Raw genomic sequence first — 24,202 nt, forward strand, 5'->3', positions numbered from 1 at the left:
AGAAGGAGAAATAAGAATGTTCCAGGGTGCAGGGAGAAAGGGGGTAAGGGAAGAAGGACTCCCTAACATAAGATGACACTTGAGAAGAGGTCTGAGGAGAGTGAGGGAGCCAGCCATGCTGATGTTATAAGGAAAAGGCTTTCAAGACAGAGGGGTCAGTGAGTGTAAACATCTTGAGTTGGGATCAGCGTGGCACATCTGGTTCCAAAGGCAGCAAGACCAGTGTGGCTGGGGCAGGGTGAATGAGAGGAATAATGAGAGGGGGACCCATGGTGAGAGATGGAAGGTAGTGTGTCAGAGGATGGGAGGGGAAGGCACACCGTGGTAATGGGGATGGTGGAGGGGAAAGTGTTGAGTCTTTGGTGGGAGGGCATGGGGGAAGATGGGGAGATTGGCGAAAATCCCTAATGCAGGGGTGCCTGGGTGGTTCAGTCAGTTAAGTGTCCAACTTCAGCTCAAGTCATGATCTCACAGTTCGTGGGTTTGAGCCCCGCATCAGGCTCTGTGCTGAGCGCTCAGAGCCTGGAGCCTGCTTTTAGATTCTGTGTCTCCCTTTCTCTACCTCTCGCCTGCTCATTCATTCTCTCTCTCTCTCTCTCTCTCTCTCTCTCTCTCTTTCTCTCTCTCAAAAATAAATAAACATTAAAAAAATTCCCTAATGCAAATGGAAGCAAATGGCTTACCCTTTTGTCCCAAAGTTCCTGGGGGAAGAATGCACATCAGCACTCCTAAGACCTTGGCTGCAAGAGATATTTGATAACTAATTCATGAGCTAATTGCTTCTGCCAGAATTCTGTCAGGTTGCTGATTGTATCTCTCCAAAGATGAAAGGGCAGACTCTTGGCTGTTGTGTTAGGCAGCTGCATCCACACTGTACAGAGCTTGAAAAGCACTGAGCCTCATGCAAGGCACTGTGAGCTGCCTTCCTGATGGTAAATCCCAGCCCCCGCTCTTCTCTGACCCTGGGCTGTATCAAGCGTTCAGTGTGAGGCTGCTTCAGTGACTCCTTTTCTGGTTTTACAGTCTCAGCCTTCCCTGGGCTTAAATTCTGGTTGCCAAGACCAAGCCAGTGCTGCTTAGAGAAAGACTCGTAATGATCATACTTCTCCCTTGGGAAAGTACCCTCCGCAAAAGGAGGGAGGGCTCCCTTTCCCCAGGACACTTCTTTCACCTCCCTTTTCCACCAGGCTTGGCTTCCTAACCCACTTGACTCGCACTCCCGCCAGTTTTTCTCCATCCACCTGTTTCTAGAAACTGTCAGTGGACCAGATACGAGGATCCAGCCCCTTCCCCTTTACCCTTAGGGGCCCCTCCCCATTGCTAATGGAACGGAGCTTCCCTGCCCCTTCCCACATCTCCAACCCCATTCTGAGTCATTTCTGTAGCATTTAGACAGAATTCTCACATTCCCTGTCTGCCCTAAGAGAGAATATTTTTTATGAATTTGATACTTTAGATGTAAAAGGTGTCCCTTCAGAGGAAATGCATGTTGATATCTTACATTCCTCTCTTAAGGCAGCTGGCTCAGTTTCGAGAAAAGCCTCTGCACCTTGCCTTTTTGCCTCAGTGGGTGAGGATGGGTCTACCAGGAGCTGGGGCGGGCTGGCCTGTGCTTTGCGAGAAACAAGCTCCTAGGCCAGTGTCTTGTGGTGCAGGCACTGAGCTATTTTGGGACTGATGCCTCTTGGAATTATCAGTTTCCATCAGTGCCTGCAGATATCCTTTCACTGGTTAACTATGAAGTGGACTTATTCTCATACTGTCTGTCTTGGTCAGTGAGTTGTTCTTTTTGGATAGACAGGACAGGTGTGGAGATCCTATTTTTGTCCCCTGAGATCTAGGGAGCCACATGCCTGTACAGACTGTGTAGAAGACAGACATGGGCCTGCCCGTGTGTGCCCTTTGCAAGGTTGAGGGGCCATCCCCTCATGTCAGGGACCCTAAAGATCCTCGTTTTCTCGTGAAATCAGAGTAAGGAGTTATTAGGATAGAAGCTAAGTCTCTGGAACAAAAAGACTCTAAATTGCAGTGCCTTCCACAAGAAATTCATTTTCTCTCACAGAAAAATCCAGAGGCAGGTGGTCCAGATGGCCTAAAGTGGCTCCATGATCCTCAATATGAGGCTTCCATCTCTGGTCTGAGGTGACCACTGTAACTGTTGCCATTCCCCAGCCAGCAGTAAGAGGCAAAGGCCAGGGGAGCCCACATCCATTTCTATTTTAGGAATATTACCGAAAGAACACACATCAATTTTGATCACATCCCAGTGGCCAGAGAGTAATCAGACAAAGCTGTGAGATGTCTGGGAAATGTAGACCCTAACTGGGCATCCAATTGCTTAGCCAACAGGGAGGGCTTGTACTTTTCAAGTCAGGGAGGAGTACAGCAGTCTCCAGCATAGCACTGGTTCTCACGTTCACCAAACACTGACTGAGTAGCTGCTGCAGGAGGAAATTTGTTTTGGAGGTGGGAGACGTGTAAACAAACATGTGCAAATGCGTTTCAGTAGCTGTGACAGCAACATTACGGGACAGTGAGAGCCAACGCACAGCGAGTTCCACCTAAGAGAGGTGTGGTAGTGAGTCAGGAAAGACTTCCCAGAGATGATGCTTTAGCAAAGGTATTCAGTGGTTTCCTCTTTCTCTCACCCTCTCTCAGTATCCTGACACCAACCAAAATAGGATGCACCCATGGCTTTAGTTTGGGTTCTCCCCGAGAGCAGAGGTATGTTAGTGCACTTAAGACTGCCGTCACAAAGTACCACAGACTGGGCGACTTAACAAAGTCTCACGATCTGGAGCTGGAGGTCTGAGATCATGCTGTCAGCAGGGTTGATTCCCTCCAAGGGCTGTGAGGGAGAATCTGACCCAGTCCTCTCTCCTCAGTTTATAGAGATGGCCATCTTTGTGCTCCCAGGGCATGCTCCTTGTATGGGTATGTCTGTGACAAACTTTCCCATCTTATAAGCACATTAATCAGATTGGATTAGGGCCACTCTAATGATGGTATTGTAACTACTTCCATCTGCAATGATCCTATTTACAAAAAAAGGTCACATTGTGAGGTACTGAGGGTTAAGACTTCATATGAATTGGGGGGCGAGGGGTGGTAAGGAAGGGGATACAATTCATTCCGTGACCGGAAGCTCTGAAGAAAATCTGAAGTAGAGAAGCTGAGAGTCCCCCGCAGCCTGAGTCTGAGGTAGGACACAGGCAGTGTCACAGAGCTATCCACAGCTCTGCAGAAAGCAGGAAGGCTGAGGCAAAGGGAAGGCAATTTCTTCAAAGATACTTTATTCCCACGCTGCTTCCCTGACCTGGACTGAACTTTCTCTAATGTGCTGGCCCTCCAGGGGAATTGGAAAAACTGACAGGGTTAATGTGGGTCTCTGTAATACTGCCAGATACATAGTTTAGCCAGCGGGTTGGTAGCTGAAAACACCTTCGATGGGATTAAATGCCTTCAAGATATTTCAAACAGTAACTACCTGCTGTGACAGCCAGTAGGGACAATATGTTATTGGAAACACCATCTTGATGGGGAGTAGCTTAGGTCTTCCAATGCCCAATTAACAAAGGCTGGAATTTTTTCTTACATGTATAAAGATTGAAAATCTGTGCTCAGTAGGACCTCTTAGATAGGAATTAGAGTGGATGAACTGAATTCATTCACCAACCATGTTTTGAGTACCTGTTGTGTGCCAGGCACTATTGTAGGTGCCCAATAGTGAAGAAACAACAAAAATCCTCGTCCTCTTGAAGCTTATGTTCTAGATGCAGCGCGTTACCCTCTGGCACTAAGTTAGGGATATCGGACAAGACAAATGTTATAGCCAAGAAAGTATTCTAGAAAAAATGAATCAATTAAAAATATTACAGTGGTGATATTGCAGAGGTATATTCCCGAGTGGCTTTTGTGATTTTTCACTATTTTTCTGTGTTTTTCACATTCTCTCTAATAGGCTCGTGTTACTTTTATATTGGAAAAAAAAAAAATTAAAGGATAAGGGTAAAATTCAAAAGGCTCCTCACCTAGCCTGAAAAGGTTAGGTGAGTCGTACAAAAAGTACTCCTAGCGAGCATAAACTTCAAAGTTAGACAACCTTGAGCTCCAGCCCCAGCAATGCCCTCCTATTAGCTGTGTGACCTTGGATAGATCACATTGCTTTTCTAATTTTATTCGTGTCATAATCTAGAAAAATGGAGGTAATATGCCAATCTTGACCTCCCAGAATTGTTACAAGATACAACTGAATATATATAAGCAAGTGTGAAACAGTGTTCTACACATGGAGTAGGTGCGCAGTGTTTGCTAGGTCGACTTGGGAAAGGCTCATTAAGATCAAGCCTAGAGCTGTCATATACTGCTAGTGGAAATATAAAATTACCACTTAGTTTGGCAGTCTCCTAAAAAGTTAAGCATGCACCTAACATTCCCACCATTCCACTCTTAGAGATTTACCCAAGAAGAATACAAACTTAAGCCCATACCAAGACTTGTGCACAAATGATCATAACAGCTTTATTTGCAATAGCACAAAACTAGAAATAACCTAAATGTCCATCAACAGGTGAATGGAGAAACAAACTGTAATAAATCCATACAATAGAATACCAGTCATCAATAAAAAAGAATAAACTATTAGTACATGCTGCAATATGGATGAATCTCAAAACAATTATGCCCAGTGAAAAAAAGCAGGCATAAAATAATACATAGCTTATGATTCTAATTATGAAAAAATTAGAGAAAACCCAACTAATCTACAGTTACAGAAAACAATTGATTTGTTTCTTTGGGATAGGGTAAGGCATGAGAAAGGGAAGAACGGAGGGATTATAAAATGTCAGTTGAGAAACTTTTGGGGTGATGGAAATGTTCACTATTTTGATTGAGATGATAGTTTCATGGAGTGCCCAAGCATACTTTAAATATGTGTAATTTATTATATGTCAATTTCCTCTCAGTAAGAAATGTTAAAAATGGGAAAGATCAATTCCAAACCTTTCTTTCCAAGAAGAAGGAAAAAATCTATCACCTTTCTTCATCACTCTTAGACTATAAAAGACTCATAAAGGGAACAGTGAATTAGGTGACCAGTTGATTGCGAGAATCCATACAAGAATTTTCCCATGAGCTGTGAGGATGGATTCACAGCAGGGAAAAAGATTTAAATTTCTCAGTGCAGCCAGTCTGAAGTTATTAAATTTTTAAAGAATGGTATGGATTTCTGTCCAGAGCCACAAGACAAAGCGATAAGACAGGAGGCTATATTTTTTGCCTGTCAAGAGCTGATGTAGCAAGCACAGAAATATAAAATTCCTCATCAGAAAAATAATGCCCCAGTATCCAGGAGACTGTTGTATCTAGGTAACAAATTTCAAATGATAAAGAGAGTTGTAAATGTATAAACCATGTGGGTTGATTTTTTTTTTCTTTTCTAAAGATAAAGCAGTGATATTGATGCCACAGTTACATGTAAAACATTCAAAGTAGAATCTCTTTGGGTTTTTTTGCTAAAACGACAAACTGGTTTCCCCAGGATTAACAATGACAAATAACAAATTCCAGGAAACAGCAAATGAATTTCAGGACCAAACCAAAAGACCAGATTCAATGGATTAATACCCCATCACCCAGAAACAGAAAGAGGGAATTTGTGCTGAGGGACTAAAACTACATTTGATATGGGTTCGTTTCAGTCTTGGCTGACACCAGAGGATGAACCACGGAATCCCAAAGCCCTAAGATAGGAGCAAGAAGTCTGGGCTGTTTTGATAAAATATTGTCGGACATTTAAAAACATAAGATGTTATTCATTTGTGGGATATGGGTGTTATCTAAAATCACTTTAGGTTTTTTTGTTTTGTTTTGAGTTTTAAAATGACTGAAAAAACTGTAACGTGTTTTCTCTATATCATGTTCTTAAAGGATACTGGCTTTTTAGGTCATTTTAGAGTTGAGATGGAATTATTGCTCAAACCCCAAAGTCATACAGTAAGTTTTGTAACTGCCAGCATGGCTAAAGTGGTATGTGAGAAGCTAGAATCGTACACCAGAGAGTTGAAAGGGACCTTGAAGAATATCCAATGAAATCTTGGATGCCAGGCTCACTAATCACAGAAAAAAGGCTATGTGTAGCCAAGCCCTGTGACTCCAGTGTTCAAAAGCTAAGTCATGACACAATACTAAAAATTAGGGCAGGTTTTCAGAAAGGACTCTGAGGCTATAGGGGAATATAAAACTTAAGAGAGAGGAGTTTGGAGACTAAGGCAATGGCTCTACCTTTCACAGATTTGACCTGCATACATGAACCCCTAGAGAAAGGAGAGGAACAATTATTGAGCACCTGCTGTTGGCTTAGCACATAGTAGAAACTAGATAATTAAGTTAACATGTGCTCCCACAGAACATGTGCTGTTGTATATATATACACACACACACACACAAACAACTCTAACACAGCGTCTCAGAGAGAAGCATATAAATGCTATGAGAGAAATACAAAGGACTCTGTGTGATGAGAGTATGGCATTTCTCTAGTATGAGAAGTATGGCTAGCATTTTGACATCCTTTCTCTGGTTCTCTCTTCCCCTTTTGCTAGGTATCCAGATTAATTCCTTTACTCAAGCTGACTTGACTTCACGAAACATTCAATATATCCACTCCAGTAAGACCGAGAAACATTCAGATGCCTTCAGCTTCACACTCTCAGATGGAGTCAGCGAGGTAGGCAAGGCACTCTATTCCCTCAGTGAATGGGTACTGATTCTGCACAGTCTTCCTTGATGCAAAGCAGCTATGCAAGCCTCACCTTCCCCTACTCTCACCCAAGGCGAGTGGCGGCTTCTGACAGCCCTGGGGCTCTCGCCAAAGGGAAATCACCCTGGATTCCAAATCAGTCAGTCATGCCAGGAATGGGTGAAAGGAAAAGTAGAAAAAGCACCTACCTTCTCCATGGGTGGGTGCTGAGGACAGTTGTCCCACCTGCACTTTCTGCCATCTAGGTGACGCAGACTTTCCATATCACCATACGCCCTGTGGATGATTCACTTCCTGTTGTACAGAACTCGGGGATGCGGGTACAGGAGGGTGTGAGGAAGACCATCACAGAGTTTGAGCTCAAGGCAGTGGATGCCGACACAGAGGTAAGAGCACTCCACTTGGTTCTCTGGTTGAATGAGAGGCTGGTCTGTTGCTTTGTGACTATGCATCCTGAGAGTAGGGCAGAAGGGTAAGGTTCATGCAGGCATCCTTGAAGGGTTAAAAACTAGAAGATACTGTGGCCTTCTGGAAAATAGAAACTAATAATATTTGAGATCAAATTGTTTTTAAACACTTTCTCAAATCCAAAATAACATTCTCTCTCTCCCCTGATTACATGTAATAATCCTTTAACATGCTGATTTTTTAAATCATGATTCATAGAAAATTAGATTGATGGCATTTTACCCATTTTTTTAAAATTTTTTCTCATTAGAGTGAACAAGTGTTTTGGACACCTATTCATATTTTTCCTATCATTTTACCTGCTTCATTCAGACTTCTGTGAATGACAACTGATTATTAAAATTTGAGCATCCTTACAGAACTAGGCTTTATTCAGTAAAACAGAGCACATAGAGACTAAACTCTAAATCTCATGATGCTTTCAAGTTAAAGTATCTAACATTCTGGCATGATTTAGCTCTCCCATAGAAGAGTACCATAGCATTTGTTCATTAGTTCTGTGTGTCTTTCCCTGTGCCAGTCCTCAATCGTTCATTTATTCTCAAAAACATTGATTAGCTAGTAAGTGCCAGGCTTTGCTTTAGATGCTAAATAGAGGGCTGTGAACAAAACAAAGTTCCAGGCTTAGGGAGTTTCAGCGTTAGGTTAAGGGAACAGACAAGAAAGAATGTATAAACATCATGTCAGATAGGATAAGTGCTATGAATAAAAATGAAGCAAGACAAAGGAGATCAAGATTGAAGGGTGTGTTATCTTAGACAGAGTGGCCAGGGGAGTCTTCTTTGAGGAGCTGATATTTGAGCAGAGATATCATGAAGTGGAAGAACAAGGTATGCAGTTGTCCGAAAGAATCACTCTCTGGGAAGAAGAACCAGAAGTGCAAAGGCCTGTAGTCAAGGTGCTTGGAACCTTTGAGTTACAACAAAGAAGCCAAGAAGCCAGAACCCAGTAAGCAAGCAGGAGAAAAGAGGAATGGGGCCAGAGAGGAATCCCGGCACTAGGCCACAGAGGGCCTCATTGGCCCAAGTCAGGCCTTCGCGTTTATTCTAAGTTGGTGGGAAATCATTGGAAAGTCTTGAACAGAGTTTTCTACATCTTTCTTTTTTCTTCTATGTGACACCCTAGAAGCCACAACTAGACAGGGGAAATTAGCTTATGTTCTGTCGCATATGGGATTCTGTACATGGGAGTTTTGGGAAAGTGGAGAAAAGGTTAGGAAGGAAATGAATGGTTTTAAAAGTCTAGTTCCTATCATCCTGGCAGAGGTTAAAAATTCAGGCTTTTGAGGTGCCTGGGTGGCTCAGTTGGTTAAGCGTACAACTTCGGCTCAGATCATGATTTCACAGTCTGTGGGTTCGAGCCCTGCATTAGGCTGCATGCTGACAGCTCAGAGCCTGGAGCTGCTTTGGATTCTGTGTCTCCCTCTCTCTCTGCCCCTCCCCTGCTTGCTCACTCACTCTTTCTCTCTCTCTTTCAAAAATGAATAAACATTAAAAAAATTTTTTAAGAAATTCAGGTTTTCCCCTTTGACCCTTAAAAGACAAATCTAAAAGTCTTCTTCTGACACCAGAAGGCACCAGAACATAAGTTCAATTGTAGTAACCGATATAGTCTCTCTCCTTAGTTTTATAGGTGCCTTATTGCACCTATAAGGCAAATGCAATCCTTATTTTATAAACATCTTTAGGTGTAGGTATCCTTGACCACCTGCTGGCCATCACTCACAAATCTGGTTTCTGCTACAAACTTCTCTTCTCCCCTGGCTTTGTATGCCCTCAACAGGCCGAATCTGTCACGTTTGCCATTGTGCAGCCTCCACGCCATGGCACCATCGAGCGGACCACCAATGGGCAGCATTTCTGGCACACCTCCACCTTCACCATGGAAGACATCTACCAGAACCGGGTCAGCTACAGCCATGATGGCAGCAACTCCCTCAGAGACCACTTCACCTTCACTGTGGCTGATGGGACAAACCCCTTCTTTATCATTGAGGAAGGAGGAAAAGAGGTGAGGGGCAAAGACAGTGGGGAGGGAGACACAGCAAAGTGTGCCCGAGTTTGTCCAGAGGCAGAACATGGCATTTTTAGGCCAAGAATAGCAATGTTCTTATTGTCACTAATTGGCCTTGGGCAAATCACTTAACTTCTCTAAGCTTCAGCTTTTTACCTGTGAAATGGGTACAATTTCAGTTAGTCTAAGGCTCAAAGGAGGTAATCCACAGAAAGTGTATAATATTGTTGGCAAATAGCATGCATAAGAAAGGGTGATAGTTATTGTTATTATGACTGTCATTATTTCCCTTTTCCTTTTTCCCACCCATTGACTCCTTTCATCCGGTTTTTCAATAATCTCATATGATTCTAGATTGTCTTTTTCTTTTCTGTGCCTCCTCAGTCAGCCAGAGTTTCTCAATCTCCTAAAGAATAACCTGGTTAAGAGTGTGGCTTTTAATCAGTGTCCAAAAGACACTGATTAAAATTCTAGCTCTCTCACTTACTAGCTGAAATGTCTTTGTAAGTCATTTACCCTTCCTAAGCCTCAGCTTCCCTGTCCGTAAAATGGGGATGATATCTGCCTTTATGATATATGTAAAGCACTTAACGCAGTGCCTTACACAGGAAGCATAGGAAACATTCAATAAACTGTGGCTATAGTATCATCATCCTTGTCATCATTTAGGACCAGCTCGTGGAACAGGTTAACAGTGTTTTTCTCTTAAGGTCCTAAAGTTGTCAAACTTTTTCTCTAAGAGAATTTCTCCATTCTCTGCTACCTTCCCTGCAGTTCTTACTCACTCCTTTATTCCTCAGCCAGATTTCCAGCAGTATCATAACCCCTGGGAATAATTGCAACTCTGATAGAAGGTGGGCCCGAGGACACGGCTGCATGTCAGGCATCTGTGTCTGACTCCGCAGAAGCAGTTCTACTGAGCAGCATGATCACACCCAACTGTATTTCAGGATAACAAAAGGGTCAACTTCTCAGTCCTGCGGAATCCTTTCCTACTCTGATGATGCATGGGCATGATTCCTTTCCTGGAAGAAGGATCCCCCTGCATCCTTTAGAGACAGCCTGTGTGAAGGTCATTCTCAGCTGGCCCAGGTGCCGGTGAGACGCCTCTTGGGATTGCCTGCCATTTCAGTGTCTGCACTGCGTCACTGTCTGGCAGATCATCATTTTATTTTCTCTCTTCTAAACCATAGCTGCTCCCCAACTTAATTTGACTTTGAGAAGAGAAAAAGATTTCAGGATGAATCAGCAAGAGGCTACCTCTCTGATAAACACAAAAGGTCATAGTAGTCTCCAGAGGGACTGTATTATTTTTGAAATGGAAATTATTTAGGATGGTTGCAGAAGATTGAAAAGCCAGTGGCTTGCTGCCCTGTGTGCTGGTGTGCCTTATTTTCTAAGGAACAGTGAGGTTCTGAGAGCAGACCACGTACGTGCAGTGTGTGTGTGTGGACATGTATCCGTGTGACAGTGAAATTATAGACCAGTTTCTTTTCACTATTCCCACAAACGCTTTTATTCTTGATTTCCTCAGCCCCTTTCCCCCTATGGACAGTTCTCCCTCAAAAAAAAAGGAAAGAAAGGAAGAGAATATCGTCCCATGAAACGTCTTTTCACATCTGGCAGAATCACACCTGGGGACTTTGACATTAACCTGTTAATGATGAGTTTAGTCCACCTCTCATGAAAATGTTAACAAGAGTCATCGAAAGGAAAATAATGCAATACTGACCACAGCTAAGGAATGCATGGGTGTGGGAAAGTCAACTTCCTTAGCAGGTGGAATTGCAGGAAAGTGCCACTTTCCTTGCTTTCCTTGTCATATTGTCCCCACTTTCTCAGTCATCATGCCAAGGGGGGCCTCATGCCAAGGGGGGCAAGCAGCAGGAAACTGGCTCAGTCACCCATGCTAAAGTGCCATCAGATTTCAGGGGTTGCAACTCTGTAGGTCCCAGACCTGACATATTTCAAACGTCTGTGAATCATGACTTTTTTTCTTTTGGCTTCCCCCACAGGTTATGACAGCAGCACCTCAGCAGTTCCAAGTGGACATCCTCCCAGTAGATGATGGCACCCCTAGAATTGTTACCAACCTGGGGCTCCAGTGGCTGGAGTACATGGATGGCAAGGTAAGGCCTTTCCATCTGCCACATTCACATGAACCAACTTGGGCTATGTCCTTATTCAGAGCACCTTGGGGATAGAAGTCCAGTTCCATTCACGTTTATCCCTCCCTAAGGGAGCTGATTTTTCTAAGATTGGCAAGCTCCATGAGTTTCATTAAGATTGTATATAGTCTAAGATGTTCTTACAAAGTGACTCCCCAAAATACAGAAGCTCGAACAAGATAGACATTTATTTTCTTTTTTTTCTCACATAAAGAGTGGAAGTAAGTGGGCAGTCTAGGGCTCTACGTGACCGTTCAGAGATGCTGATTCCTTCTGTCTTATTGTTCTGCATCGCTGGGTTGTTGCTGTTAACAACATAGCCAAAACTCTTAAGCTATTCATTGATATTCCAGCCCATAGGAAGAGGAAAATAGAGAAGTAGAGGGCAAGGAACTTCATTTTAAACAAGTGATACAGAAATTAAATACATCACTTGCACTCATATTATTTTGGCAAGAAATTGGTCATATGGCTCCATCTGTTGCATAAGTGGCTGGGAAATAGTCTCTAGCTGGCTCAGCTAAAAGTTTGTTAACTAGAAGAAGGGGAGGATGGGTTTCAGGAAGCATTGATGAGAAGAAAGTGAGTATTTTGTAAGTGAGTATCCTCAAAGGACTTCTACTTTACAAATTCCTTTCTCCTCCTATATCCCAATTTGGTCTTTTTAAGATATGCCACAATTCTTACCTGGTTATATATCAAGCATTAAATCCATATGCACTGAGTCCTTTCTTTGTGTGTGGTATCCCCTCTAGGATGTGGATTTTCTCATCTCCATGGAGCTAATTAGTTTGCTGTATATGTAGCTGCTGTGCTATAGTTTTCTATTGAACTGGTTCGGATTTTTTCAAATTAGTACAAACTCCTCTCATCCCCTATTTCATTTTTTTCCCCATATTCAGAACCATCCCATTCTCTTCTCAACACTCTCCAATTGGTTTTCTACTTCCCACTTTTATCCTACTGCAATAACTCTTATCAAGTCACCAATGACCTTTATTTTGCCAAATCCAAAGGTCACTTACATGTCTTTACTCAATTAGATCTACAATATTTAATACTGTTGAATACCCCCTTTTTTCTCCCAAACCTTTGCTCTTACTAAATATTTGTTGAATGGATGAATGAGAGAATTAAAGTTTAGCCAGTGTATTTGGGCAATATTTGGGTATTTATCTTACTCAATTTCAAGCATTATAATTGACTCCTATAAGGTATAAAGTGGCCATCTTCCCTGTATATTATCATTGTTTCAAAGTTCCAACCTTTCCCACCATCTCAAATCTCTCCTCCAGTCCAGATGGAATTAATCTCTCCACTCCCAAAAAGTGTACAGTACTCTTTTTGTATCTCCTATTATGGCTCTTGCCACAAGAGTTACCTTGCTCATGAACCTTTCTTTCCCAATAAAGTGTGAACACCTCAAGCACAGAGGCTGGGATGGTTGCTGTCCTCATACCTCTTCAAACCTGACAGAGTTTTCCATGCAGTAAATGCGCTCAGTAAATCATTGTTGAACTGAATTAATTCTGAGTCAGAGGGTCTTGTTCTGGCTTTATTCCCACCTCAGGAATTAAATGTAATGGGTTTCTATTCCAGGCAACCAACCTGATCACCAAGAAGGAACTGCTGACCATGGACCCAGACACAGAGGACCTGCAGCTTGTCTATGAGATAACAGCAGGCCCCAAGCATGGCTACGTGGAGAGCAGGCTCCAGCCTGGCAGAACTACTGTTACTTTCACGCAGGGTGGGGACTCAGGGACCCACGAGATGGGATAAATCTGTTCTAACTCTCCCCACCGCCCTGATCTTTTCTCACAACCACTTCCAGTTACTTATCCCCATGTAACTTATTTGTAAACAAACAGATCTTTTAGTGTCTAACCATCCAGCTTTGGAATTTTACTTTTCCTGATTTCCTTTTCCTATTACTCTGAATTATGGCAAAAAAAATTTTTTTTTTTTCTTTTTGTCCTTACCGTGCTTCCTCAGCTCCCAAATGCTTTAGGTTTTGGCAAGATTTAGTAGAAAGATGACATATTGATTGGTGTTCTTCTTCCTTTTTTTTAAATTGAAGCATAGTCGACACACAATGTTACATGAGTTTCAGGGGTACAACATACTTGGTTTTCTTTAAAAACAACCACTATACTTTATGAAATATCTGTGATCCTGTATGGTTTATTTTTGTCCTCTAAGGGTTATGGATTGTCTTTTAAGTCTTCAGCAAAGTAATTAAAATCAACACGGGTAGGTTGCTCAACAGAAGTATTTTCCTATTTTGAAAATTTTTTTTTTTTACGTTTATTTATTTTTGAGACAGAGAGAGACAGAGCATGAACAGGGGAGGGGCAGAGAGAGAGGGAGACACAGAATCTGAAACAGGCTCCAGGCTCTGAGCTGTCAGCACAGAGCCTGACGCAGGGCTCGAACTCACGGACCGTGATATCATGACCTGAGCCGAAGTTGGACGCTTAACTGACCAAGCCATCCAGGCGCCCCTGTATTTTCCTATTTTGAATCACATCAAGGACCATTCTGTATTTTAGTTTCTTATAAGTATGTCAGACTCTTCTAGACTTCTTTTGAGAATGGACCTTACTTCAAGCAGTCGTTGCAAAAACTTACACCTTACAACTCAGGCACCATGTTTCCCTTTTCTTCCTGTTCTCAATCTTGTGTTCTTTCCCAGAAGAGAGCATGTTTTCTGTGCCTTATGTATGAGCTGTTTTAATACACCCCAGCTTTTCTTAATAGCACGTACCTTCTAAAGAACCTTATTTAGGAAGAAGTAGGGGTAAGTATGAGCATGTATATACAGAGGATGGAATCAAAGACTTTTCTCCGTCAGCTCTCAGATTTGCCTTTAACATTCCAGAGAGATTCATTAAAGTCCTTTTTTGCCAAGACCCTGGGATTCTCATTTTACAACAACATAAGGTACTCTCTGTACCTAAGTACCCTCTTTTGTCACACAGAGCTAGAGGATTTTATTTTAAAATCTGGAAGACACATTTATTTTTAAGACTACTATCCCTTTTTGTTCTTAGGACATTAATTTCTGTCTGCAGCCCATTAGAAGAATAAACTGGGTACATTAGTGTGGAATCTACAAGACTGCCTTTACTTCCCCAGTTAATTCACCATGTGTTTCTTCTCACAGAGGATGTGAACTTGGGATTGATCCGTTATGTGTTGCACGAGGAGAAGATCCATGAGATGATGGATAGTTTTCAGTTTCTGGTGAAAGACAGTAAACCCAATGTGGTCAGCGACAATGTGTTCCATGTTCAATGGTCCCTCATCAGTTTTAAATATACCAGGTACAAGGGTTATTGGTGTTCATTCTTGAGAAATATATCAGGCAAACAGAGGAAATCAGATTGAAGTACCAGGGGATAAATTCTAGTTATCTGATGATGTTGGTGGTGGGTATAACAATAATAAAAATAACATCACCAATTTTTTTTAATACTGTTTGTATCAGGCACTTGACATACATCATCTTGTTTACTACTTGCGGTTGTAAGGTGAGTGCTATTGTTATCCCCATGAGAACAAGGCAATGAAGACAGAAAGAGGTTAACTAGTTTACCCAAAGTCACATAGCTAAAAAGTGGTAAAACCAGGGTTAAAGTCCAGTGATCTTAACCATTGTGCTTTACTGCATCTCCTACAATTATTTTTGCTTCTGTCTTCAAGTTTTAGAATACAGTCGAACTGATAAGAAACAAAATACACATTCAAGTTCTGAAAGTAATCACTGGCTCATAATAACAACATCTTTGCCTTCCCCCTACATTCTCTCTGTTCTTGGGCTTGTATTTTCCCCCTAGTTCCTTTGGTGTTCATAGAATTCTATATCTTTTGGAACAAATTCATAGCCTAATATAGGTAACTCTTTTAAGGTGCTTTTATAGCCTGTTGGGTGGTTGAGAGGCAAGTAGGCACCAATTTTGGTAAAGATATGCAAGCACAGTATTGATTTTTAGAGGTCAGATTATAACTAGGGTTATAATTTTGTGGGGGAGATAATTCTTTAAATTTTTTTTTTACTGTTTATTTTTGAGAGAGAGAGAGACAGAGTGCGAGCAGGGGAAGGGCAGGAGGTAATTCTTTCGATCTACATTTCAGAGACTCACTACTCTAAGAAATCAGTTTCATGATAATTCAGATGAAAGTTGGAATGGGGGTTAGGGGATAACCTACAAACCTGATTTCATGTGCCCAGTCCTGGGCTGTTCCAGTCTTAGTCACACATACTTAGAAAAGTTAGTGGAACATTATAATCAACTTTTTATATGTAAGTTCTGCTGTTACTTTTCTCTTGTTTGTATCTCCTTAAAAATTAAATAAATGGACTAAACCTGATCACTTTTTCTGGACAAGCCTCCAACTTTTAATGGGCTGAATAGTACAGAGTGTCCCAAACCTGGAAATGAGGACTGACCTATCAGGGGCACTTTGCCTACAACCCTCACAGCAAAAAGACATAAGTAGGCTCTGGGCAAGGCAAATGAACCTGTGATCATCATCCTTAGGGATGAAAACCAAGGCCCAGTTCAGGCCCCACTCACTTATGGCTTTTCTAAACCTAGATACTTATTATGAATTAATGACACATGGATAGTTTGCCTTCTACTTTGCAAAAGCAATACAAATTCATAGCAGCAAGCTAAGTTAACCCTGTGTCTTAAACTGTTTGGGCTGTTATAACAGAATACCATAGATTGGGTGGCTTACAAACAACAGAACTTTATTTCTCACAGTTCTGGGGGCTGGGAAATCCTAGATCAAGGTGCTGACAGATTCGGTGACTAGTGAGGATCCTCTTCCTGGTTCATAGACGGTTGTCTTCTCCCTGTGTCCTTACATACTGGAAGGACCAGGGAGCTCTGTTGGACTTCTTTTATAAGGGGAGCAGTCCCATTCATGAGGGCTCCACCATCATGACTAATCACCTCCCAAATATGATCACATTGTCGTTAGGATTTCAACATATGAATCTGGGGGGACATGTTCAGTCTATAGAACCTTGTCACTCCCCAGTGTCACAAAGCTCCATTTGTCTTAACACCTTTGTTATGTGGGCCTGATTCTCTGCCACCACCCCGGCTCCTTTGCACACTTCCTGGAGATCTGGTCCAGTCAGTTTCCACCCGAGCTAAGTCATTAATTGTCTTCCAAGCAGCTTTCTTTCCTAAGAACCCACTGAACTATTCTAGTTACTCTAGCACATGAGGGAGAGATTGTCATTCCTCTGTGTTTTGAAGTACAACGTGCATAGCTCCTATGTGCTGCTCATTTTCTGAATGACTTTCAACTCGCTCTGAGAACAGGGCAGATACCATTCTGCATCCACAGCCTTCTTGGTCACTTGGTGCTGTGACTATTCCAGGTGAACACGTTTCCTCAGTTTATAACCTGGCTTCCTAAAGAAACTAAACTTCCTATTCTATGAACTACCTGACACCAGTAACCAACGAGGAGAGACAGGCATTAAACAAGTGGATTCTTCACAGCCCCAGCTCACAATTTCAGAGACCACCTTTTTGTGTGCTTCCAGCTACAACGTGAGTGAGAAAGCGGGGTCTGTCAGCGTCACAGTGCAGAGGACTGGGAACCTGAACCAGTATGCCATCGTCCTGTGTCGCACTGAGCAAGGGACCGCCAGCCCCAGCTCTGGAGTCAGCTTCCAGCCAGGACAGCAGGACTATGTGGAATATGCTGGCCAGGTAGGATGAGCGAGGAGGCCTCTGATTCCTGAGCGCCAGCTGGCTCCACCAGGGCAGCACTGTGGTCATTGGCAAGTGAGGCACCTTGCCCCTAATTTTTACCCCTCTTCCCTTTCCATTGGTGCCCTTCCTCAAGTGATTTTCCTGTGTTCCCTTCTCACAGGGCCTAGTTCCTCCCAGTTAATCTACTCTCTGTGTAAGTTTTAACTGTCTAAGTTGTCTAGCTTCTCAGTCTTTACATTTTGCTTCATGACCACAAAAAGTCTCCATTGTGTTCTGTGTGAGACCTTTGGCATCCAAACCCTTCCTCTCCCCTCACCTTCTCTACCTGAGAAGGGAAGAGAGAGTACAGGAAGATGGTTGAGAAGCTCTTGGAATAGCCTGGGTGAGAGATAATGGGAGCTTGAGTTTCAGTTATGGAGTGAAAGTGGAGACAAGTGGGTGGATTGAACAGATGAGTAAGAATTGGTAGAATTTCACAGTGGATTAGACAGTGGGCAGAAGTGGGAGATGGATGGTGATGCCCCTTGCTGGGAGAGCACACTGCCAGAGGAGCAGGTTTGGCAAGGACTGGTCTCGGCTGTGCTTCTTCGGACGGGCCGAGTGTGAGGTGCCTGAGATTGTGAGAGGACCGAGAGGACCACAGTCGTGGTGGTGGTGGTGGTGATGGTGATGGTGGTGGTGGCAGCAGTTGGCAGGGGGTGCAGAGAGCAGCTGGGGCAGAGGTGCCTGAGCAAGTCTCTACCACAGTGGTGGTAACTAGAGCCAGGGTGGGGATGAGGCAAAGAGTGGAGAGAGTAAACACAAAAGAGAGAGGAAGAGGACTTAAACAGTAAAGTCCCTTATGGCAGGATGCCCCATGTTTGCCATCTTTTACATATGGTACAATAGCTGGCACTTACTAGGTATTTCTTCAGTGTTTTTGCAAAGTAGTTTCACCATTCTTAATGACATCGTAAATCTCTGTAAAGAGGAATGGGCTCTCTCTTTGAGGCATTTCAGCTGGGCTGAGGTCAATTTAAATGAGCAATGAGAAAAGAACAAGGAATCTTTTAGAAAAATAATAAGAACAGTTATTTGTGTTTGTCAAGGAAAGACAAAAGGCAGTGGGTTCTAGAGCTAAATAGAGATCTATGGAGTGTTTTGAAATGTGGAGCTTAGTAAAACTTAATTTGATTAGTTGATTAGATATGGAATAGTAATTTTCTGCTGATGAAAATTATGTGTTTTTCAGATTTGTGTGTCCCTAGAGATTGATGACTATTTTACATATTTTAGCTATCTCAGTTTATACAAAGTACAGTCTGGGTCTATTCCCTAACCTTTTGGTTTTGAATAAATCCATAACCCTGGTTCCATTTCAAGGTTTCATCTTTATCTTTTTTTTAAGTAAAAACAGAATAAATCCCTATAAGTTCATGATTGTGTGAATATAAAATAATTTCTCTGTCTTGTATCAGGCTAAATTCATATACATTATAGACCTATCCTATCTTAATGACAAAGGATTTAGTTAAATATAATGTTAAAATTTAGTCTGGCTTGTTCATAATGTAACTTTCTCTGGATTCAAACTCCATTATCCAGTACACTGAGATTCTATGTCAATTTTGACTGTGTAAAAACAGTATAACCATGGTAATGAGGATAATATCTCGCATTTGTTCAGTGCTTTAAAATATACTTCAAACTTTCATTATACATTGTGTCTTTTAGTCCTCCCAGTAAATATGTGAAATAAGTGTGTGACATTATTATTTAGCTGATGAGGAATCCAATATTTGTAAAAATTCATAGACTATCCCAACTTGAGACCCCCAGAACTTCACACTCCAAGTTCAAAGATCTTTCCAGGTAAACTTGCCACAAATAGAAGGGGACATGAGTAATCAAATCACTCTTGCTCCAAGTGAATTAATAAAATAAGATATGAATAGTTACCAACCTGTTTTTCTACAGTCACCAGATAGTAGGAGGTATCTTTGCGTTCCATGTCCCTATACAGTAAATCAGCTCCAATGTATAGATGAAGAATAGGAAGACGTAGCTAAGTGTTCCAGGTGATACAGCAAGAAGTTGTGGTAGAAGAACCAGCTATTTCATTCAGTGCTCTGCCCACTAGGCTTGGGTCCCTTTTCCCAGGATGATCTAGGGGAGCATAGCAGGGGAATCTGAAGCACAATGTAACTCCTTGCTGTTTCCTTTTTGACAGGTGCAGTTTGATGAGCGAGAGGATACCAAGTCCTGCACCATTATCATCAATGATGATGATGTGTTTGAGAATGTTGAGAGTTTCACCGTGGAGCTCAGCATGCCAGCATATGCCCTATTAGGGGAGTTCACCCAGGCGAAGGTCATTATCAATGACACTGAAGATGAACCCACATTAGAGTTTGATAAGAAGACCTACCGGGTCAACGAGAGCGCTGGTTTTCTGTTTGCACCTATTGAAAGAAAAGGTCTGTTGGTGCCAAAGGTGACAACGAGCTATAATAATAGCTAACATTTTTTTGCATCCTTTTTATGTGCCAAGTGCTCATGTACCGTATTAACTTCTGTGTGTAAGTGCTTTACATGTTTAATTCCCAGAACAACTCTAATAGTGATCCTACCTGTAGTGAGTACTATCAGAAGGCTCCTCTTCTTAGTTCAAGTTGTTAGTGCTCCCATTTATTCTTTAATGGGATTAGAAGACTGGTTGTATTTGGCCTTGCAAATTATTCATGAACTTAGAATTCTTCATCAATCACCCGATCTATAAATATTTAGTAGCCTTGGTCAAGCAGGGAAGTTTGTAAGAGATGGCTTCTCATCTTAGTCTTGGAAGACAGAAAATATGTTTAAAGATTTTCCTTTGTGACTGTCACAGATAGGGCTCAGATGAGAGATAAACTGTGTGTGAGAAATGAAAGGCAATGCTTGAGGGATTGAAAACAAAACAAAGATCATATGCATTTATGATCATGCAATATTGAGACTTTAAAACTCATGGAAATGAAATCCCCTACTCAAAACCAGAACATGACTATAAGTGATGAGGTCAGATTTTTTATTGAATCTGCTGACTGGGTATTAGTGTAACAAACACTGTAGATAATGCAAACCCTTAGTGATGCCACTTGGAAAACAAGTAAGCCCCATTGATTGCTCTGGGCCAGCAAGCCAGGCCCAGAACAGGCTGTCTTCCAGGGACGTGGCAGCACTAATAAGCAAAGTCATTTGTACAGAGAGGCAGGTTTTATTTTGTTTTGTTTTTCTTTTTTTAAACAAGCCAATTTCTCCCTGAGAATTAAAGTGCAGAAGTTTATTCAGAAAGGCGGTGAACTGTGCTCAGATCACTACCTTCGGGACACAATTACTTTGCTACTTAAAGTACCAAATATGTCTCTTATCTTTCTACCCGCTGTGGTCTTAGATGGTGGGCAATGAGTCTTGTGAATTAACAGAGCACAAAATTCACGGAATAGGAAATCCATTTTAAGTTGTTTGGCGAAGTATCTGGGGTATATTAAATCCTCAAGTGGTTTATACCACAGGCTTAAGAAACTGCAGTGCAGGAAGGTTTCATGTCAGAGTTTGAGCAGAAATAGTGATGGAATGTGTCAGAGGGAACCAAGCTTACCAAATTATCAGCAATTTTAGAATTTGAGAAGTGCTCATTCAAATGCTTTGGTTTTCTTACCATTTGTATTTCAGGGGATTCAAGCAGCATCGTATCTGCAATTTGCTACACAATCCCTAAGTCAGCTATGGGAAGTAGCCTCTATGCTCTAGAATCGGGCTCTGATTTTAAATCTAGAGGGATGTCTGCTGACAGTCGTGTGATATTCGGGCCTGGTGTCACCATGTCCACCTGTGATGTCATGCTCATTGATGACAGTGAGTATGAAGAGGAAGAAGAGTTTGAGATTGCCCTGGCAGATGCTTCTGACAATGCCCGCATCGGAAGGGTAGCGTCGGCCAAGGTGCTCATTAGTGGTCCCAATGATGCCTCCACTGTGTCCCTGGGCAACACGGCTTTCACTGTCAGCGAGGATGCAGGTAATAGAGAGCATCTCTGGGGTTCCATTACCCATTTCCTTATCTCTTCCTTGAACAATTTCCTCTTAGTTTTGAGAATGTTCTTAGGGCATTTGAGAATGCCATTCCTCAGTGACACCCTTGTCGGTCTGAGACATGTAATACTATGCATTAAGACCAAGAAAGGAAGGTAGTGAAGGATAGAGAATCCCTTCCACTTTTCTTGCCCTGGTTACTGATGACAGGGAGGGATCTGGCATAGGGCTTCATTGGCTGATCTCTGTGGTCCGGAGGGAGGGCATGGTACTAAGCACTTCGGCTTATGAAGGCAAGAATGTGATCTGGTGGGGACGGGAGTAAGTTATTTAGCATACTGCTAGCTGCCAGAACAAATAAATTCCAAAGTTTCAGTGTCTTAACAAATGAAACTTTCTCCTTCATATAATACCCCTAAGCAATCAGTGGGCATATTTCTTCCACCCAGGCACCTTTCCCTCTTTTGGCGCCACAAGGGTCTCAATGTCTTCTGCATGCTGCTAGCAGACATATTACCAGAAGGGGCAGCAGCTGTGCTGAGCATCCACTGATCTGAGCCACCTGGTCAAGGCCATTCACTTCTTTGAAGGTGATATTCTGAGGGATAGTGGGAACTCATATTTTTGAGCACTTACTGAATGCCAGGTACCATGCCATCTGCATTCCATACATTCTCATTTAACCTTCTGTAGAAAAGAGAACATTAAATAGAAGAGCAAATGGCAGCTCAGAGAGGTGAAATAAAGCTTCAGAGATCAGTAATTAATATGGCAGAGCTGTGATTAGAACGTAGACGTTTCCTGTACCATGTTTTCTTTCCTATATGCCAAATACTCAGTGATGACTACTTGTCAACCTCACAGCTTATTGGCCAGAAAATATGGTTTGATGGGATTTTCATGTAGCTTTTCTCTAACCTTGATTGTGAAAATAGCTAAAAATCTACCTGTGCATCGTTAGGACACTATGAAGTGTGATGTTACAGTGGACCACAAGATGAGCTGCATTCCTAAGATAAGCAATAGCACATATGGTTTAAGTAATGATGTGTGCACCACTCAGATAAAATAGGGAAATCAACCCAGTTAGGAACATTTAATTAGAAACATTCAGCTTCAGGCCCCATAGAGTCCCCTAGCTGGTTCTTTCTTAATGGACTATTTTCCAACTCATCCCTGAGGCCCTACTCTTTGAGTTTCTTCTCCCAAAATAGGCTTCAGATGTTTTTTGATGGACCCTCTCCACTTTGTTTTTCTCCTGTGAACAGTCTCTTTCATGAAGCCACAAAACACTTTTCCCTAGGGGCTGTCTTTCCAGTACCACCTCCGTGAGGCCCTCCTCCATGTCTTCCCTTGATCTTAGTGTCAGTAAAACCATGGCTGGTGACACTTCTCAGCCTTCCTCAGAGGGAGCACAGGGATATCACTGAAGTTGGATTAGACAAGCTTACAGGATAAAGCTGCTCCTACTGTGAGGGAGAACGCTGTTCCAAAAACCCACTGACTTCTGCCCTAAGACTGACCACTGACACCTCTGGGTCTCCACTAGGTACAGTGAAAATTCCAGTTATCCGTCATGGGACTGACCTTTCTACCTTCACATCTGTCTGGTGTGCAACACGGCCCTCAGACCCAGCTTCTGCCACTCCAGGAGTTGACTATGTTCCCAGCTCTAGGAAGGTGGAGTTTGGGCCAGGTGTCACTGAACAGGTGAGCACAGAGCAGTCCAGGACCAGATGGATCTGTTAACGTTGTCTCTATTCTGCCGTCCAAACTCTCTGGAGGGCTCTGAACCCCACTTACAATATTACTGTCTTCCCTTTATTCACAAGCACAAACATGCAAACAAGAGAGCGAATGCAGAGCGATCTTCTATAAACTCTTCAAGTGACATTGTCAGCATCTAATATCCAGCACCACAGATAAAGGATAGGAACTACACTTGTTTGGTGATAATATCTAGAGACAAAACACCTAGAGTTTTTAATAAAGAGATTATAATTTTATGAATTAAAAAACCTTACTATAAGACCACCAGAGAAAGCAAGTTATCACCTTTGTCCTACTCTCCCAAAGGCAGATGGGTGTTGTGTGTTGGACATTCTATAAGGTTTGCTTTGATTTTTCTTCTTTTTATATTTATGTTATTTTTAAAAATGAGATAGAACTGACATATAACCTATTAATTTCAGGTGGACAGCATAATGATTCAGTGTTTGTGTGTATTACAAAATTATCACCACAGTAAGTCTAGTTAACATCATGATTTTTCTTCTAGTACTGCACCTTGACTATCTTGGATGACACTCAGTATCCAGTAATTGAAGGACTGGAGACATTTGTGGTTTTTCTCAGCTCAGCACAAGGGGCCGAACTGACCAAACCCTTCCAGGCTGTCATTGCAATTAATGACACATTCCAGGATGGTAAGATATTGGAGATGCCAGGTGGTGGCTCAGACTACATTTCTATTTTTCCTTATTTTCCAAGTATATGACATTAGAACTCATCCACGTTTCATTCAAGAAATAAATCGTGTGTGTGTGTGTGTGTGTGTGTGTGTGTGTGTGTGTTTGTGTGTGTGAGGACATGTATACACACTCTTTTACATAGAATTATGGAGGAGAAATAAACATTTATGTTTCTAGTGCTGTGCTAGGCACAAAAAGATGTATAAGACTTGGGCCTTGTCCTCAAGAAGCTTAGTGTCTAGTTGGGGGAATCATACCCTTAAACAGAAAAATTAGAATATTTTATATAAATGACCTACTAATGCTATAAATCCAGTACTATGGGAACAGAGGGGACTGAACAGCAAATATGTGTAGAAGAATCACAGATATCACAAAGGACATGATGTTTAAACAGTCTTAGGGTGCATTAGGGGTTTATCTAATGGGTAATAACATAAAGTTTTGTCAAATGGACAGATACAGTGTATATAAGGTATAAAAATTTGAAAGACGGATATTTGGAAAGCAGTGAGATGCTTACTTT

At 42.1% G+C, this 24,202-nt stretch overlaps 1 protein-coding gene across 1 annotated transcript in view; it reads left to right on the forward strand.

The window, feature by feature from the left end:
* FRAS1 (Fraser extracellular matrix complex subunit 1) overlaps window positions 1-24,202 on the forward strand; it is a 425,706-nt gene that overhangs the window by 348,983 nt on the left and 52,521 nt on the right. Inside the window, exons 48-58 of the mRNA XM_049632097.1 lie at window positions 6,606-6,730; window positions 7,009-7,149; window positions 9,014-9,241; window positions 11,260-11,373; window positions 13,012-13,162; window positions 14,579-14,738; window positions 16,982-17,150; window positions 19,363-19,609; window positions 20,847-21,191; window positions 22,755-22,915; window positions 23,484-23,631. Coding sequence (XP_049488054.1) covers window positions 6,606-6,730; window positions 7,009-7,149; window positions 9,014-9,241; window positions 11,260-11,373; window positions 13,012-13,162; window positions 14,579-14,738; window positions 16,982-17,150; window positions 19,363-19,609; window positions 20,847-21,191; window positions 22,755-22,915; window positions 23,484-23,631 — 1,989 coding nt within the window. The remainder of the gene's footprint in view (window positions 1-6,605; window positions 6,731-7,008; window positions 7,150-9,013; window positions 9,242-11,259; window positions 11,374-13,011; window positions 13,163-14,578; window positions 14,739-16,981; window positions 17,151-19,362; window positions 19,610-20,846; window positions 21,192-22,754; window positions 22,916-23,483; window positions 23,632-24,202) is intronic.

This window comes from Panthera uncia, chromosome B1 (genome assembly GCF_023721935.1).
Source record: "Panthera uncia isolate 11264 chromosome B1, Puncia_PCG_1.0, whole genome shotgun sequence".
NCBI lineage: Eukaryota > Metazoa > Chordata > Mammalia > Carnivora > Felidae > Panthera > Panthera uncia.